General features: G+C 41.3%; 1 protein-coding gene across 9 annotated transcripts in view; it reads left to right on the top strand.

Annotated features, from left to right (window-relative positions):
• TSNARE1 (t-SNARE domain containing 1) overlaps nt 1-18,339 on the top strand; it is a 460,205-nt gene that overhangs the window by 96,458 nt on the left and 345,408 nt on the right. For all 9 annotated transcript variants that reach the window (XR_014953137.1, XM_085572620.1, XM_085572617.1 and 6 more), the window contains one exon: nt 3,938-4,060. Coding sequence is in view for 8 of the 9 variants with exons in the window: in XM_085572620.1 (XP_085428746.1) it covers nt 3,976-4,060 (85 nt within the window). In the remaining variant the exon portion in view is untranslated. The remainder of the gene's footprint in view (nt 1-3,937; nt 4,061-18,339) is intronic.

The following is an 18,339-nucleotide window of genomic DNA, read 5'->3' as shown; positions in this document are numbered from 1 at the left end:
AAATCTCATAGGTTGAAATAAGAAATAAGTTTTATTATTAAGATGTAATAGTATAATAATAATAGCAATAATAATAATAATAAACAACCTATTTCTTCCATACTGAAACCTCACCTTTCATTCCCACCACTCATGCTGCCCACCCCAGTGTCTCTAAATTGAGACTGATGGGTGTAGAGGTCTTAAATTTCATTTTGCCTGCATGGTTTTACTTACCAAGTCCAAAGTACACAGTCTAAAAAATATGGACCAACTCTTTCTTTGAGATTCTATATCCTGTTACTCTGGTCAGGGCATGATTTGCTTGTACAGGATATACAAAGCAAGAAGTACTTGATTTCATTAAAATACAAATTCATGTCTCTTTTAGTCTGGCTTGGATGCGATTATTCTTTTTTTTTTTTTTTTTTGTATTTCAGGTGATGACAATAAAGCTGTGATAAAATGTTTTTTCCTTCTTACTCTTTTTCTTTTCTGTGTCTAGTATGTTAGGAAATGCTTGTTCCAATTTGTACGAACTGCCTTCACAGTAAATTGGACAAGTTTCCCTGAGGAGCAGTAGACAAAAGACTTGGGAAGTGCCATGGGGATGGGGAGGGAAATGCTTTTATTGCCAATCAAATTAAAAGCATTTAGATCTGCTCTTAAATTTTCCTGTAAATATATTACTGTGGGGTAAGAATTTGGCTCCAGAGCTGTGTGAATAAAGGATATTTCAATAGCTTCGTAGAATGGGGTGGGAGGTGGCTGCTGCTCAAAAGGTTGGTTAAGTTACAACAAAATATTTCATTTTCAATTCTTTCTATTTTTCCTCCCTTACAAGGAGAAAAAGCTTTAAAATGGAAACACATCCTGAAAATGATAAATCAACATCAAACACTTGGAGCGCTCTAAAAGCCCCCCTTCTCTCCCTCTTTCACACTACTCTGTTGGAGAAAAAATAGAAGCATTCACTGTTTGCCAAAACAACACTTGCCCAGTTGTAATCAAGGCATTTTACAATGGGGTGTAGACTTTCACTCCATGTTTGTTGTCTGTGGCCTTGGGAAAGTCATGGCAAGAAGTGTTTCCACTTCCTTATCTCTAAAAAGAGAGGGTGGGTCAGGAAAAATCTCTGTACAGAGGCTGTTTTCAAGCTGTTTGGTTGTCCCAAATCCCTTCAGTGGTCTTAAACTGTGGGAGATAAAGAAAATCATTCCTTATCTCTGCCCAAAGACTTTCTTATAACTGTCTTCCATGTGCTCATATTTTCCCAGGTAAGTTCTGCTGGATCTCAGGTTGCATTTTGTGATGAAGTTTGTGTTGGTAGTTCTGAGCTCACCTGAGACTTGGGAGAGCTGAGGTTTGTTCCCAAGTCCATCACAGACTTCCCAACTGAATCTTCAGCTGAATCTTGTAGGCTTTAGTGGTTGTGATTGAGAATTTCCACTAAGACACCACAGAATCACAGAATGGTTTGGGTGTGAAGGAACATTAAAGATCCTCTTGTTCCAGCCCCCTGCCATGGTCAGGGACACCTTCCACTATCCCAGGGTGCTCCAAGCCCTGTCCAGCCTTGCCTTGGACACTTCCACGGATGGGAGAGCCACAATTTCCCTGTAAAACCTGTTCCAGGGCCTCACCACCCTCTGAATATAGAACTTCTTCCAAATATCCAATCTAAACCCACTCTCAGTTCAAAGCCATTACTCTTTGTCCTATTAGTCCACACCCTACTAAAAAGTCCCTCTTCACATCTCTTGCAGACCATCCTGAGCTACTGGAAGTTGCTCTAAGATTTCCTGGGAGAAAGTGCAATTGTAGGGTGTATTTCCATGGAGCTCATGGTTTTGCAGTTTTGCAGTGCTGACACGATGGATTGTTTTGCTGTTGAGTGTCTTGGTTTACAGGTTTGCTCCTTGGTTCCTCTTGTTTGCTCCATTTTCTCTCCTTGAAGCGCACTCCAACCCTCACCCTCTCTCTGGCTGCTCAGGCTCTCACAGCTTGGCCTCCGTAAGTTTGGGCTGAAGGCTGTTTCCCTAAAATGAAGAATTTCTGGCCTGGGGGTTCCTGCAGCCTCGGATGCCAATTATGTGTGCACGTGGTACACTGAGGCTGGCTGGGGAAGCTGCACTCTGGATTTTCTCCACTGTTAATGGATTTAGCTCCCAACCATTGCTCTTTCAAGGCAGTTGCACTTTCATCCTCTTTCATGTGTCTGGCCCAATTAAGGGAGGATGGTGAGTGATTTCTTTTGGTCCTGGAGTTCCGCTGTCTGGTGAATCTCAGGTCTCAGCACTGATTTTTTTTTTTTTTTTTTTTTTTTTTTTTTGCTTAGTTTTGAAACTCTGAAAGAAAAAAAGGAGAATGAAGTACAACAGGTGCCTGAGGCCATCAGGCTGTTCCCAGTAGAGTGCAGAACTGGGATTTTCTGGTGCTTTGCTTCCCATGGAGGACAAACCAAGGGAATGTGTCAGTATCAGTGCATCCCAAAAGAGACATTAGCCCATTCCTGAGATATCTATCAATTAGGACATTATGTGGCACTTGGCCATGTGCCACAGAAAGTGGAGGCCATTGCCAGCTGTTTGCCTGACAGAGGGAAGATGGCTGGTCCAGCACATGAGAAATTTGAATATCCAGGCCCAGAGTGAAGCACCACAGCTCACGTCATCCAGCCTAACAGCCCAACATCTTTCTCAGTACAAGAAAGATATGGAGCAGAACCAGAGGAGGCCACGGAAATGATCAGAGAGATGAACCAGCTCTGCTGTGAAGAAAGGCTGTACAGTTGGGGCTGTTCATCCTGGAGAGGAGAAGGCTCTGGAGATTCCTTAATTAAGGAATTCCTTAATTCCTTAATGGCCTTTCAATACTTAGTATAAGAAAGATAAGGACAGACTTCTTAGCAGCACCTGTAGTGATAGGACAATGGTTTTAAACTAAAAAAAAGAGTAGATATTGAGTAGTTATAATGAAGAATTTTGGTTTATGGTGAGTAAAACACTGGGCCAGGATGCCCCATCACTAGAAATATTTCAGGCCAAGGAGGATAGGCTAGATGACCTTTAAGGGTCCCTGCTGACCCAAACCATTCTGATTTTGCCATCACACCAAAAGTGTTGCTACTCTTGCAGGATTGGAACTTTTTTTTTGTAGTAGATACACCAGTCTGGGGTGATTTTTTTCATAGCCTTGGTGTAAGAAAGCAACAGCTGGGTTTGGTCCTGTATAATGTCCCAGCTCATGCAGCACCTTTATCTCTTCTCTTCCTTTGCTGCCATCATCTCCATGCCTTTGAGCTGAACTATGTTGATACCAAAGCCCTGGACACTGTTGAAATGCTGGAGGAGGTCTGGGTGAGGCATTTCTGTGGATAAGGAGGAAGAAAGTGTCTTCTTCTGACTGTTGCATTTATTTTATTCTGCTGCTACTACCTTGGACCTTGCAGATTTTTAATTTTTTTTTTTTTTTTTAACCAGCAAGGCAAAATAAATCCGGCTCCAATATTTTTGCTGGAGGCCCAGCAGCTTATAGCAACAAACTGTCTCTTTTGAAAGCTCATCAGGGCTGCAGAGTGATGGATAGACTCCAGCCAGCTGTGTACTGGTAATGTTCCAGAAGACAACATCACCTTTTTTTGATCGAGTGCTTAAGTCTTTACCTTCCAGCTCAGGATCTCAAAGCACTTTGTGAACAGTGAGGAATTAAAAGTTGCCCTTTATCAGTGGAGAAAATGAGACACGGAGGTCAAATGACTTGCTTGCCCTCAAAATCATTTATAGTCTAGAACACCTGGATTTTAATGCTTTTAGGTTTTTTTGCAGGTGGGCATCTTGAAGTTTGGAGATTGCCCTGTGTATTTTATTTTCCTTCTCAGTACTCTTTTTTGCTTAGGTTACTGGGGTTTACTGACTTTTAACAGGGCTGTGTCTGTCTTTTTTTCTTTTTTGTTTAGGTTTGAAGTGTACTCCAGCATCCATCACCATCCAGAAAATGTCTTATGGATCCATTGATGGGAGTGGATTTGGGAGCAGGAACCCATTTGGAGGCCCTTCGAGACAAGGCTATCAACCTCTCGGTGAAGTATTGATCCCTTGCTGTAATTTATTCCATGTGAGGACTGAAGTTTGACTTGCTCAGGTTCACTGTGGCTGCTGTGTAAATATCACACCTTCACCAGGGGTCATTCCTGACACTGATTTTCAAAGGTGAAACCCAAACTTTTTTCAGTTTGATCTGCGTGATTGAGGCCCGACATCTTACCATGCTCAGAATTTGAGTCTGCAACATGGAAGAGCAGCACTAATGAGGGTTTTGGAGGAATTTTGGGGAACCAGAAGGAGAAATGCAGAATATTCTCTAAAGTGGCTTCTGTCTTTTCTCATCTCTCCATCACCTTCACAAGAAGTGTGTCTCAATGGTTGTTCTAAGGCTGGCAGATGGAGGGAGTAGATGAGAGATGTACAAAATGCAGTGGGCTGTGCTTTCCCAGTGGATAACTTTACTGTGGAAGCTGCTTGAATCTGGGAAACATGTTTGGATGTGGCAAACAGGACCAAAAACTCACTCAGGAAATGCTGAAACCTTAAACAGTAGCTTGCAAATGGCTGTGGATACTCTCTTTGTGTTGTTTTTTTACGCAGAGGCCAGACCAGCTCTAGGGCTGATCTAGTCTGGCTTTGAGCTAGTCTTTTTATCTGGACCATATCCTTAATTTCGTTCCTGGATCTGGCTTGCTCTTGTGACGTGGCAAAAGGCTCTCTTTTCCTTTTTCATCAGGGAAGAATGTCACCACTCTCTGCACTTGCCTTTGATTTCAGCATTCACTAACACAGCCTGGTTTGGTGTCCATGTTTTGAGGGTTGCAAATGTTCTTTGGGAAACATTTTTTTGTTTTGCAAATAGCAGTTCTCCCTGGATGGAAATATATATATATATAAATAGAAGTTTCTCTTGGGTTTCTCTCTTCTTACAAATTTGCGTTTAATTCTGATTTTTTTTTTTAGATTGAACAGGAAGAAGGTATTGAAGTTGTCTGTTCAGTTGTAAATTGTGATTTTTAAGCTATTCTGCAAGGCAAAATTAAAGGCATAAAAGCGAGGAAGAATGGGATACTTGGGCACAATCAAAGAACCATAAGAAAAGAGAATTGAAATGTGGATTAGACAAACAATGAATCTTAATGCATTGTAGCTTAGATTAAAAAAAAAAAGGAGAATATTTATTGTGCTGTATGAAAGGACCTCTGTTTTTAATGCAAAGTCACAGAGTAACTCAAGATACTTGAAATCTCTAAATATTTGAAGAGATCCCTTACTGTGCCCAGCTTGCCCACAGCTTGGCATCTGGAGCTGTGGTGCTGAAGCCACCCTTAGTGGATGGCAAAGAGGAGCTGGTGTGGAAAATTCAGTTATTTTGAAAGTGCCACAGTGTGTTGGCTGCCCAGCAAAGCCTGTTGATGCTCTGGGTTATGGTTTAGACTTGAGTGCTGGTTTCTCCTCCAGGCTTGCACACATCCTGTCTGGTGGCATTGCCATGAATACATCTCCAGGGTCCTCCAGCGTGGATTTTCCCAGACAGCCAAAACTGGTTGGTCCCTTAGCTAAGCATCCCTGTGGAAAAGATTGCAAGGGGAGGGACCTGTTTGCATTGGCCAGGGCACCTTGGAGAAGTTTCCTTTCTGTGTGTCTCAGTCAGAGGTGGGTTAATTCAACCTTGAGAAAAGAGGGTTTAGAGAAGACCTTTTCATCATGTTCCAGCATTTAAAGGGTGCCTACAAATGAGATGAAGACTCTTTTCACCTGGCAAAGATGTGGGGTATTGGGTGCAAGTTACTCCTGGGGAGATCATCAGAGACTCAGAGAAGAGAAAAATGTTTTTGCAATGAGAACAGTCAGCGTTTAGAATAATCTCCCCAGAGAAGTGGTGGATTCCTGAATGTTGGACCATTTTAAAGTTCATCTGGATGGAGTGCTGGGCCATCTTATCCAGGCTGTGCTTTTGCCAAGAAAGGTTGGATTAGATGATCCTTGAGGTTCCTTTCCAACTTGGCATTCTGTGATTCTGTGCTATTCTCATCTAAACCCGTGTCCCTGTGCCACTGAAGATGGACACATTGGATGCCTTTTGTCACAGCATCCCCAAATATTGCCATTAATTAAGTGCCAGGAAAGGGTAATGCAACACTAATTATCTGTCTCCTGCTTCTGGACAATGGATGACTGGTTTGCTAAGAAAAATTACCTTTTGTATTAGATCATGGTGTGGCTGGAACAAAGGAGCATGGCCTTCCCACCAGCATTTGTGTCTCTGCTCTCAGCAGGGACAGACCTTGATGGGAATGTTCTGTGCATGCCTTAAACCTCTCCCTCTCTTTGCAGATAATAAATAAATAAATAAAACCAGGTATCCCTGCAGGTAACTGTCCAACAGCAGTCCAGTGGTAATATTCAATATCCAACAGAAAACCCTGAGATACAGCAGCAATAAAGGTGTTGGGGGTGGAACTGCTTTGTCTGTAATACAGAGAGCAAAGAAAAGAAGGCTCAGGTTTAGTTTGGTTTTGTTTAATGAGGGGTGACACTGCCATGGGGGTTTCCTCTGTGCTTGTGCATCTGTTTGCCTTGGCTCTGTTTCTTCCGTGCTCGATCCAAATGTGCAGCCAGGATGGGAAAGGTTAATTACTTGAAGGTGATCCCCTTGGCTCTGGGCTGGTGTGATGATGGATGGACTCAGAGCCTGTCCTCAGGCCATGCGGAGGTTAATGTTGCTGATGCCCCTAATTAGAGAGATCCGCTGTCGCCCTGTTCTTTTAAAAGTTTTAAAGTTTTTTTAAAAGCTTTCTATACCTTCTGATGTTTATATTTCTGCTGGAGTTCTCACTCACCGTTCATGTAAATAATGATTGTTTTACATTATTCTTTGTGGGAGGAGAGAATTCATAGATTGTTAGTTTAACCAGTGTAGTTGGAGAGGTGGCAATTTCATCCCCCAATCCACTGTTACTTTTATAATTCTATATATTGTGAGGTCAGGAATAAAACTTCCTCTTTTCCTTCTTTTGCATCTTGGGTGAGTGCATGAGTTATTTTGTGTCATAGTGTGACAATTCACAGACTCCAATTGCAGCGTTTAGGGAGGATCCTGAGGCAGTTTTCAGAAATTTGGTTTGCCCTGGACACCTTGGTGTCAGAAAACTCTAGTTTAGACTCTGGTTTTGATGATGGATATCCAGGATTTCTTGGGGAAAACAGAAACAGGTTGTTTGTTTGTTTGTTTGTTTGTTTTCATTATTATTATTATTATTATTTTAAATATTGGCAGGTTTTAGGAGGAGAGAGAGAAAAGCACAGCAGAACTCAGATGTTCTGTGGCCTTAAGCAAGGAGCACCCTGAGATGTGCCATAAGCAGGATCACCAGGATTACCTGGAGAAGAGCACTTTGAGGGTTTGGTTGTCCCACAGCCACTGAGGGACAGCCAGAAGTGGCAGGTGGAGGCATAAACCATGTGTCTGCTTTGCAGCTGGGAGTTACAACCTCCTCCAGCAACATCTGCTTCTCATATCCTCATTTTGATCCCCAAAATCATTGTAAATCCACGTGTTCCCCTGTTTCCTTGTCAGAGCTTCTCTGGGCTTGATCTGGGCATTGGTTTTGCATGGACAAATTAGAAAGCAGGTAGTAGGAAATTATTTTTTTGCCTTTGTTTTGTTTTTTTTTTTTTCTTTTTGTTTTAAGTTTAAATGTGAGAAATTGAAAAGTGACTTGAAAAATATTATTTTTTAGGTAATGTGACATGTCTAAGATAATCAGGAGCAAACACTGTACAGAAGTAGGGATTAAACTCTGGATTCTTACTGTGTGCAACCTGCCCTCTCTACCATGCTCAACCTACCTTCCCAAAACCATCTTTTTGTGGGGAAAATGAACAAAACCTGCTTTACACAAAGAGGCATATAGGTCAGGGAATTTAAATAGCTTGGATTAAAATGCCACAAGACAGGAAATTTTTAACACTGCTTTTATTAACCTTACTGTAACCTGGACGTTAAATGCCAGCTCTGAAAAGGTAAGGTTAATTTCATATTCCAGCAGTGCATTGCTTCCAGGTGAGCTCAAGGGACTGCTGGGTCTGTGCTTAATTTGGCTGTGTCTTCATTTAGACCATTTTCTCCTCAGTTTCTCCTGAAGATTTTGTGTGGGACTCTGGCCAGGGCTGTACTCAAGATATATCACATGTGAGTCTTTCTCCTAGTTGGATAAGGTTGGTTATCTTGTCACTGAACAAAATGAGATTGGTCCCTGCAAGTTGTCCTTGGCAGTGTTCTCTGGATATAAATCACCGAATTATCATTTCAATACTTAGAAATTGTTAAATTATATTTTCTATCTTTTTTTTTTTTTTTTTCCTAGAGCCAGGTCTCTGATTTTCTTTGCTCTCCCATCTCTACCACTTACCTGCCTCTGTCCTGCACCAACCAGCCCTTGGGTGGAAAGTCATGTGCCAGTGCTGTCACTGACCTGTCATGGAATTGTTTAGGTGGGAAAAGCCCTCTGAGATCCTCAAGTCCAGCCACTAACCCAGCACTGCCACTAAACCAAGTCCCCAGGTGCCACATCTACACATCCTGTAAATCCCTGCAGGGAAGGTGACTCAGCCACTTCCCTGAGCAGCCTGTCCCAGGGCTTGACAACCCTTCCAGTGAAGAATTCTTCCCAAATATCCAATCTGAACCTCTTCCTTACAGATGAACCACCCTTCTGTAATCTCCATTCCTATTTTCCTCTTTTTCTAGCAAATCAGAAAAATTATTTGTCTTTAAAAACACCCCATGGAGTCCATGGTTGCCTCCAAGTTTGGCAGAGTCACAGAGCTCCTGTGCTCCATGGGAGGGGGATGTTCAGATGATTGTGACCCCTTTGGTGGGATGGGGCTGGCAGAATTTCTGTTTTCTGGGCAAAACTCACTCAAAAGCTTGGGTACAAACCAGCACCATGGCCTGACTGTGGGAAATTGTAAAGGTAAGAAGATTTCTAGAAAGGTCGTCAATAAACAACAAAGTTAAGAGAGTTTCCTTGTGGTTGTACCAAGAGGGGGAAATGTGGGAAATAGTAAAGGTAAGAAGATTTCCAGAAAGTTGTAAAAGCAGGCCTTAGAAACAGAAAGAACAGAAAACTTAGAGCTAGCTGCAGCTTCAAAGTCTGAAAGTAGAAAAAGTTACGGTACTACAGCAAGCAAGGGCATGAAACAGTAGCTTGAGTTTTAGGCTTGGCTAAGATAGACCTTAAGACTGCAGGAAAATATACTTAGCATGACAGCAGAAGGCTTTAAGCTTAATAATCAAGTGTATTGCTAATAGAAAGCAGACAAGCCAGCATTGTGTGAAGCAGGTGCACGTGTGCTTTTAGTGATTGGCTAGAACAACTGTCTGTAAGCTTTAGCAATATGCTATTGGCTGGAAAGTTTTAAAAATGCTCTGAAACAAAGAAATCTTTGGCTGCTGCTGGCAGGACGTGAGCTGCTGTCATCTTCCTATATTCTCAACCATGTAATGAGGCTGATGCTGCAATAAAGGTCAAGGAATGTGTCCCAAGAGTCCCATCCTGTTGTGAAAAACCCCAACACAGTTGATCTCCACGTGGCCTCACTGCAGCCCCAGGTCTGGTGCCAAACCGTGGGAAGGGATCCACTGCCAGCCCCACATCTGGATGCTGCAAAGAGCTGAAGCACAGAAGAAACTCCTGAGTACACAAGGAGTCCCCCTGGGGTTAATTAACACTGAGCAGGTGGTTAATTCTTCTTTGTTGGGGCCTGAGCACTGCTTTGGTTTTGCACTGGTTTCTTAAATTAATTCCAGGACTTGGAATGCTTTGCTGAAGGGAATTTGAAACCCGTGGTGGTTGCAGTGAAAGGCATTGTCCAGAGGGGCTGGTGGGAGGTCCTAGTCTGGTTCTGGCAACTGTTCCTCACTGGGACAGTGAGGGACACTGTCCACAATCATGCATTTAAATGTCCTCAGGAAAGAGTGCTAGAAAGGGTTAAAAACAGTGAAAGAAAGCAAGAACAAAAATGTTGAAATTTTGGGGGACGTTCAAAGCTACTCTGCAATATTAAGAGTGGTTTTTTTCAAGGGCTGAAGTCTCAGACTGACGGGCTGGACCAGATCACATTCAGTAATTTAAACAAACTGTGCTTTTGGGATGGAGTCCTGTCAAGTGTGGGATTACAGAATCATTAAGGTTCAAAAAGATCTCCATGATCATCAAGTCCAAGCTTCAAAGAAGGAAGGACTGAAGATGTGACCTTCTGTAGCACCTTTCCTCTGTCATGCTTAGATTTGTCTTTAAAAACACACCATGGAGCTCTTGGTTATCTCCAAGTTCACAAATATTGCTCCAAGGTTTCTTCCTGGACTTATCTCTAATTTAGAAAGCTCTAAACAATGACATGGCTTATCAAATGTTGTGCAAAACAAGATTTGAGAGTATTAATGATTGACTTTGGCTTCTGAGTCTTGGGTGCCATCATATTTTCCTCAATTTTTGATCCCACAGAAGTTGAGGAGTTGGGTGTCATATTTAATAAATAATTAGTAAAGTGCAAGTTAAAGTCTAAGTGCAAAGAATACAAAAATCATAATAAGATGATCTCTTGCTAGACAAGCTCAAAAACATTTTTGTGGCATCTAAAGAATTATTTCATATTGTTTCCCTGCTATTTTGCAAAACTTCCAAAAGTTATATATTTATTTTCTTAGTCCATTTTCAGTAGATTTAGAGGATCTTCTCTGCCTTACATCCACTTCTTGGTGATCTTAGCAATGATTTAATGAATTAATAAGACTAAACTTAAGAAAACATATTAAAGAATTATGAATAACATGCTTTTTACCAAAAGGAATTGCCAGGAGAATTAACATTCATACACAAATTGACTTTGAAACTGTTTGTTTTGAAAACCTCTGCCCTATCCCTTTTGGCACTTTTAACATTATAATAAACATTTTGCTATAATTTTAGTATTTCAGGAATTGTAAGTGGTTATGCATTTATTAATATTACTAGCAAAGCCAGAAGACACCATTGGAATAAATAAGTATTTTAATTAAATATGTGAGGGTGAGATGACAACTTCTTAGCAGGAAAAAAAAAAAAAAAACCAACAAAACCAACAAACCAATCCCAAAACCTCTTGGTTAAAAATATATTTTTTTTCTTTACCAGTTTAATTTGTTAGTCTTAGTTATCCAAAGCAATTTTAATGCAAAGATGTAAAATTCATGCTGGTGGTCCCAGTCTTTGACAGAAAATCAGAAATCAAAGACACTCACCTTTCCTTAGGCATTTCAGCTGGAAATGCATTTAAATATTAGAACAGTTCAGAACAGCTTGCTTCATTTTCCACTCAATTACAGTGGAATTAGAAGTAGTTTAAGAAGATCCTCTGCCCAAAGCTGGCTTGTTGTGTGGGTAGAGGTGCCTTGGTAGGGAAAACAAAACAGAATTAATGTTGCTGGTGGAAACTGTCCAGTGGAAAGTGTCCCTGCCCACTGCAGATGTTTGGAACCAGATGTTTTTTAAGGTCCTTTCCAGGCCAGGCCATTCTGTGATTTTTTTGATTCCATGAATGTGTTTGTGGTTCCTTTGCTTTCCCAATGTGTGCCCAGACCTGGGGCTGCCCTTCTGGGATGTCTTTCCACATGGGGGTGTTTTCCTAAAGGAGAAGAGGCTGCCCTGTGCTGTAGTTTCAGCTCCTGAAATGCATTTAGCTAAACATATTTTTTCCTTCTGGCTGCTCTTTCAAAAGCTTTTCTTTGTCTTGCAGGCAGAGGAAAGAAAAGTTTTAGTAACAAAATAAAACTCAGCTACTGGCTCATTCAAACTTTGTACCAGTTCTTGTTTAAGCTGTTCAGACCTGGACAAGACGTCACTGGTTTTGAACTGAAAGAGGGAAGGTTTAGATGATATGTCAGGAAGGAATTATTCCATGTGAGGGTGGTGAGGCCCTGGAACAGGTTCCCAGAGAAGCTGTGGCTGCCCCGTCCCTGGAAGTGTTCCAGGTTGTACAGGGCTTGGAGCAACCTGGGATAGTGGAAGGTGTCCCTGCCCATGGCAGGGGGGTGGAACTGGGTGATTTTTAAGGTCCCTTCCAACTCAAACTACTCTATATTTCTGTAATTCTCTGATCAATGTTTCCAAGATTATCTAATTCTGTAGATTAAATCCAGTTGTGTGTTTTTGAAACTTCCTCAGTTTCTTGAGAGCACTTCTCTGGTCAGGAGAGCAGAGCACTTCTCCAATAAGCCTTAAGGGAGTGCTTGACTCTATTATGAAATTCCTGCAACTGCTGCAAGGCTTCCTCAACATTTTCTACACCTCTGGGCTTCCACCCTATGCTTTGCATGCTGTTCTTTCCATCCTGGCAATATCCAATGCTTGGACGGGATCTGCAGCCTGTTTTTCTTGATCTGTGCCTGCAAAAAAAGTCCACCTGAAACAAGATACAGCTGAAATTGAGCAGTAGGATTGCTGCATGACCTTGTGTGAACATCTGTCCATGTTTGCTGAATAGGGATCCATGGGAAATAGGATGAGATTGGAGCAACTCTTCTGCAGCTGTTTGCTTTTCCATCAGAGCTGTTTCTACCTGCAAATCCCAGTGCTCCCCAGTGTCCTGCTGTGCCAGGCAGATGTGCTTCCAGGATGGTTTCATTCTGAAGTCAGGGATAAAGCAGAGCAAAGCTTATTCCAGGTTTGCTGGAATATTTCCAGTGTCTGGGGTGGTGTCTGCATCCTGGTTTGGTTCATCGAGCTGTCTCCCCAGGGAGGAAGCAGAATCAGCATCCAGACAGGCTAAATACTCCAGCCAGCATTTTTCCTAAGGTTCTGCACTTCCTTTCCTGCAATATGAATGAAAGAAATCCCAAACTTCACTTGAAAAGGTGGTGTCCAGGAACAGACTGTCATTTCTAACACAGCTTTATCCACTCCATGTTGTATTTCCTTCCTGGGAAGGTGCTGACACTTTTTATTGCTCTTATGGCTGCTAAAAGGTTTTTTTTTACTACTGCTTTTTTTGACTTTTTTAATTAATGTGCTCATCAGGAAGCCAAATGAGGTTGAAATAGAATTCAGCCTGGTCTGCCCTAGTTTGGAAATCCATGTACAGTGATGATCTGTCTCCTCCACTGTTGTGGTAGTAACCTCAGTAAATTTGGGAGTCGACATTCCTGGGCATTGGAAGAAGAGCTGCAATAGGTTCTGGCAGGAATTTTCTTTGTCCCAGGCATTCCCCAGGTGTGAATCAGACACAGTTCAGTTTCTTAGCCCAAGTGAGACTGTGCTACCTCACCCTGATCTTTGGCTGCAAACCAAACTTTATATTAACTGAATTGCTCTAGAATTATTTTTTTGTGTGTTTTTGTTGCTGCAGAATTTCCACTTGGGGTTTTGGCTGTGAGAGGGAACTAATCCAAAAAGTCTAAAACCTGGGATAAAGTTTAGGAAGGAAAAACGTTGCCTGTGCTGTTGTGATATGGACAATGGATGCTGCAGGACATGCTGAGGGAGATGGAGCTCTTCATGTTTGAGATGCTAATATATTATTTGTATTAATAATATTAATATTTAAAGTAATAATAGATAAACTAACAAAGTCTCTGTCTATGAATGCAGCTTGTTGTCTACCATGTCTCTGATCTTTTGGAAAGCACATCCATGTCTTGATCCCTCTGTCACTACTCCATGGTGTGGCCAGGTGCAAATCTCTTAACTTCCCTGTTTTCTTGTTTCTTTCCCCTCCTATACTTAGTATTATCCAATTAATTAAATTCTCAAGGATGGAGAATTTCTTATTTGAAATAATTTTCTAATTAGTAATAAACAAATTTAGCATCCTCTGTGTGTGAGTGAATATTACTTTTTCTCTTTGAAAAATCAAGTGGAGTTTTTATGGCATTACCTTCTGCCAAGAAAGTGGGGATTGAGATTTACAGAGATACTGAAAAAACATATATTTTGGTTTGGGACAAATTTGGAAGAGAACTTTTAAAGGGATGATTTTTTTAAAGGGCAAAATTTAGTGGCCTTTCCATTCACTCATTCAGGAGAGAAAGATTTCTTATGAGAAAAGTGGAAAAAAAATTATTTAATAAGTGTTCATAAGCATTAAAAATTAATAATATTAAACAATAAAACCTTTTTCTGTTCTGAAGAGGTGGTAAATTCAGAAAGCCTTTTTGTGGATTGGAGAAAGAGTTCTTTTTGTGGGTATAAAGCAAAGGAGAGCTCCTTTTCCTCCCCCTGTGCTCTCAGAACCAGTGTTAAAGGTGCAGAACTTCATATCCAGCATAAATAGAAGAGATGAGTGAGGATAAAAGCATCATAAAGTCACCCTGGGACAGCACAGTTGTGGATTTCTGTTCTGCAGCCCCACTCTAAGGATGTATTTATTTGCAGAACACACACAAATCTCACATCTGCACATAATGGAGGGGTAGACACAGCTGACCCAAATACGTACGACACAAACAGAATTTGAGTGGAGAGAATAAAAAAAAAAGGAATAAAGCTTTTATCCATGCTGTCAGTCCAGAAATATTATTTCTGAATATCTCTTCTTCCAGGTGATGCTGGCTTGGAGACTGACACTGGCAGCTCAAAGTGGGCAGGGATTAAAGACCAGCAGGGGAAGGACTGGACAGATGTAGGCAGGTAGATTGGGGATTAGGGTGAATTAGTGTGGTGGAAAGCATTTAGGGGCAAGGAAGGATTTTAAATTGGATGTTAGGATGTGTGTGTTGCAGATCTTCCCCGAATTTCTCTGTCAGGCTTGGATGTTAATGGTTGGGATTGATGAGCACGTTCAGGGGCTGTTGGCGTGGCTAAAGGTGGTTCTGGTGCTGCAGCTGGTTGGGTGGAAGAAGAGTTTAAAGAGGGTCTCAGATGTACAAGTGGTTCTGTAGGTGTTTGTAAAACCAATTTCCCATTATCTCCTGATCCAAGCTGGGAAAATGTCTATCTCTGTGTCTCTCATCTTTTTTCTGGCTGCTGAGGGCTGCAATGGGTGATGATACTATTATTTTTTGTATATGAACACATCCTTAGTATGTTATAAATCCTTTCATTCCTTCTAAAGCCAATATTTTTAGTGGAAATCAAGCTTGAACTGGTAGGCAGGTGATTCTTGGGAGATACAGTACCAGGATTAAAATATTCCCAATGGGCTTTTTTACAGTTTATGTTCTATTTTCAGAATTTCTTTAAGGTCAGACCTTAGAGATCTCCAGGCACCTGATGATGCAGCTGTGGGTGTGGGAATGGATCATGCAAGGTTCCCCCTTCTGCTCTGGAAGTTTTTTAAGGATCTCTTCAAATTTCAACCGATGTATTTTGGAATTTCTGTTTGTTGTTGTTTTTTTTTTTTTTTTTTTTTTTTTATATGTGTTTGTTTGTTTTTGGGTTTTTTTGGTTTTTTTACAGCCAATCAAAGCTGATTGCTCCTAAATCCCTTAGTGCCCAGCACTGTGCTAAAGTGGAATATTTTCCATGGATACTTCTGTGTGTTTGGTCATTCTTTGCTTTGAAATCTTCACCCAGAGATTTGGGAGTGGATTTTCAGAGAGACAAAGAATATTCCATACATGTGACTGCTTAGGGCATTATTTGGTTAGGTGGGGAATTTTATTTTTTTTCTCTAAATGCTCTTCTCAGGTCCTTAGTGGAGAGCAGAAGAATGAAGAGCTGATCACAGCCATGCTGCATAAAATACAACGTTCTCTATTCTTCCTCCTCTCCTAACAGAGATATAGAAATGGAAGCAGGGATACAGCTGGCAGAGCAGAGGGACGAAGTTATATAAAGAAGGTTTTTTGAAGTCATAAATCCCTCTGAAGATTTTTAAAGTCATAAATCCATCTTTTGGGGCTGGGAATAGCACTTGGCTTGAACTTGGCATGTAAAGCAGGTCTGTTGCATGTGAAGCTGTGTGAAAGCAAGACCGCTGAGAACCATCCCATTCTTCCCTAAAAAAGAGGTTTTGAAGGGAAAAACCAGTCCTGGGAGTCTGGCAATTTCAAACCTCCTGTGCTTTTCCACCTGTGTGGAGGAAACCAAAGTGATGGGCTGAGCAAAGTAAGATTTCTCTATCACTTTCTCCCACTCGTTCCTCTGAGTTCTTTTTTATTATTATTTTCACTTCTGCAAGATGGTATAAAGCAGAGATTTAGAAAGAAGGTTTGCTGTAAAATACAAGTTTGCAAAGAACTTGGTTTTATGACAAAAATGCAGCAGAAAAACCCCTTTATTGCACTCCTGTAGTAGTAATTTTTTTTTTTTTTAGATTTATTTCAGGTACTGCAGGAGTTAACCAGGTGGGGAAGGAGGAGATTGCTGATTTTCCTGAAGTGGTTTACCAGCCAGACTCTGGCCAGATGGCTGGGACTTTGAACAATACACAGATAATTCCAAGCCAGGATCTAACAACAATAAAATCACTAAAAATATACAGGATGTGTGTACCTGGGGGAAATGGATGTGCAGCCTGTGTGTGTGTGTGTTTTTTGAAATGTAATTTGGAAGTTTCAGTCATATTGTCATTTCATACAATATAGTCTTTTATAGTCTTACTGCTCAACCAAAGTGCTGTTGATTCATATTTTAAAATTTCTGTATTTTTAGTGATTTTTTTTTTTCTTTCTCCATGGGTTTTTCACATTTATTGCTCATTAGTGAAGAAGAAACCAGGCCATATTTACATCCTGACAGGGAGAGAAAGTTCATGTTTATGTACAATAAGAAAATAGCCACTGTGGCAAACAAGAGCTTCCTTTTGGGAGATGGAAGTTCTTGGAGATCAGAGAGGTTGGGACACTTTGTATTTGGGGAATACCTGGCACCCTCTGCTTCCACAAGATGAGGGATTTTAATTGACTTGCTAGTGTGTTTTAATGTCAATGCTTCTTTTTCCTCCATATGCTCAGATTTGACTTTGTAAGAATCCAGATTTTATTTTATTTTATTTTATTTTATTTTATTTTATTATGATAATGTCTAATTGGTGGGAGGAGGGCTGCTTGTCTTGCTGCTGCTCTCCAACTCTTTTTTTTCTGGTTGAACATCCTGTCCTTTTTGGTCAGAATGGACAATTCCCCTGCCCTTATATATATATATATATATATAAATTTTTTTTTTTTTTTTTTTTTTTTTTTTTTTAGTTGCTGTGTTCTACTTCTTCCAGTCATGTCTGAGATGTCCTCAGAACTGAGAGAGAGGGAGTGAGGGCAAGGCCAGCATTTCAGCATCACCCTAGGCAGTGGCAATGCCTGTCTGCAGTAGAAAACCTTAGAAAAACTCCTGGTAGCATCTCTCCTCCTTGGCATTTGCATCAGGGGGCTGTGGGTCACTCAGGAGGGGTTTCTCTGCTGGAACACGCTGTGAATCCCTCTTTTGGCTGAAAACAAAAGCCAGCCTTGCTTTTGGGGAGAAATGCTGGGTATTCCACTTGATTTGCTGTCCCTCTATTTCCTATTTCTAAAAATCCCACCCCCTCCGTATCCAATGGTTTAGACATGACAGGAATTCAGCTTTATTCCCCCTGCCATCTTTTTCTTTCCATCTTTTCCCCAGTTGTTTTCATCCTCCATCTCTCAGTCCCTTTCTTCCTTCTGCTGCTTTCCTCGACCAGGTTTCCCAAAGTGAAGGCAATGACGTTGTTTATTACATTGTTTTTTGTGCTGTATAAATACTTTTCTTAATTTGGCACATTCTCTGGTTTATGGTCAGTGCAGATTGAGGAATGGCTTCGAGCTCAAACCCAACCCTTACCCTGAAATCCCCTGGAGCTCCAGCTCTGATCTGCATCTGCATGGGAAGGATGGGCACAGCTCTCAACCACTTTCCTGGGCATGATGTTTCAATGTTTGACAACCATTTTGGTGAAGAAATTTTTCCTAAAATCAAATCCAACCTTCCCCAGGGGTAACGTGAGGCTGTTTCCTCTTGGCTTGTCCCTTGTCCCCTGGGAGCAGAGCCCAGACCCCACCTGGTTCTACCCTCCTGCCACGGATTTGTAGAGAGTGAAAAGATTCCCCCTGAGCTTCCTTTTCTCCAGGCTAAACACCCTTCCCTCATCCAGATCATCGAGAAAGATTTTAAATAGGACTGTCCCCAGCACTGAGCCACTTGTGACCAGCCACCACCTGGATTTAATTCCATTCACCACCACCTGGATTTAACTCCATGCAAAATCATCCAAACTCAAAAAAATCAGCCAATTTTTTACACAGTTTTTTACACTGTCTAATCCATTAACAGCCAGTTTCTCCAGGAGAATACTGTGGGAAGCAATGTCAAAAGCT

This window comes from Lonchura striata, chromosome 2 (genome assembly GCF_050655825.1).
Source record: "Lonchura striata isolate lonStrDom1 chromosome 2, ASM5065582v1, whole genome shotgun sequence".
NCBI classification, from domain to species: Eukaryota; Metazoa; Chordata; class Aves; order Passeriformes; family Estrildidae; genus Lonchura; species Lonchura striata.
This window is presented reverse-complemented; position numbering and strand designations above follow the sequence as displayed.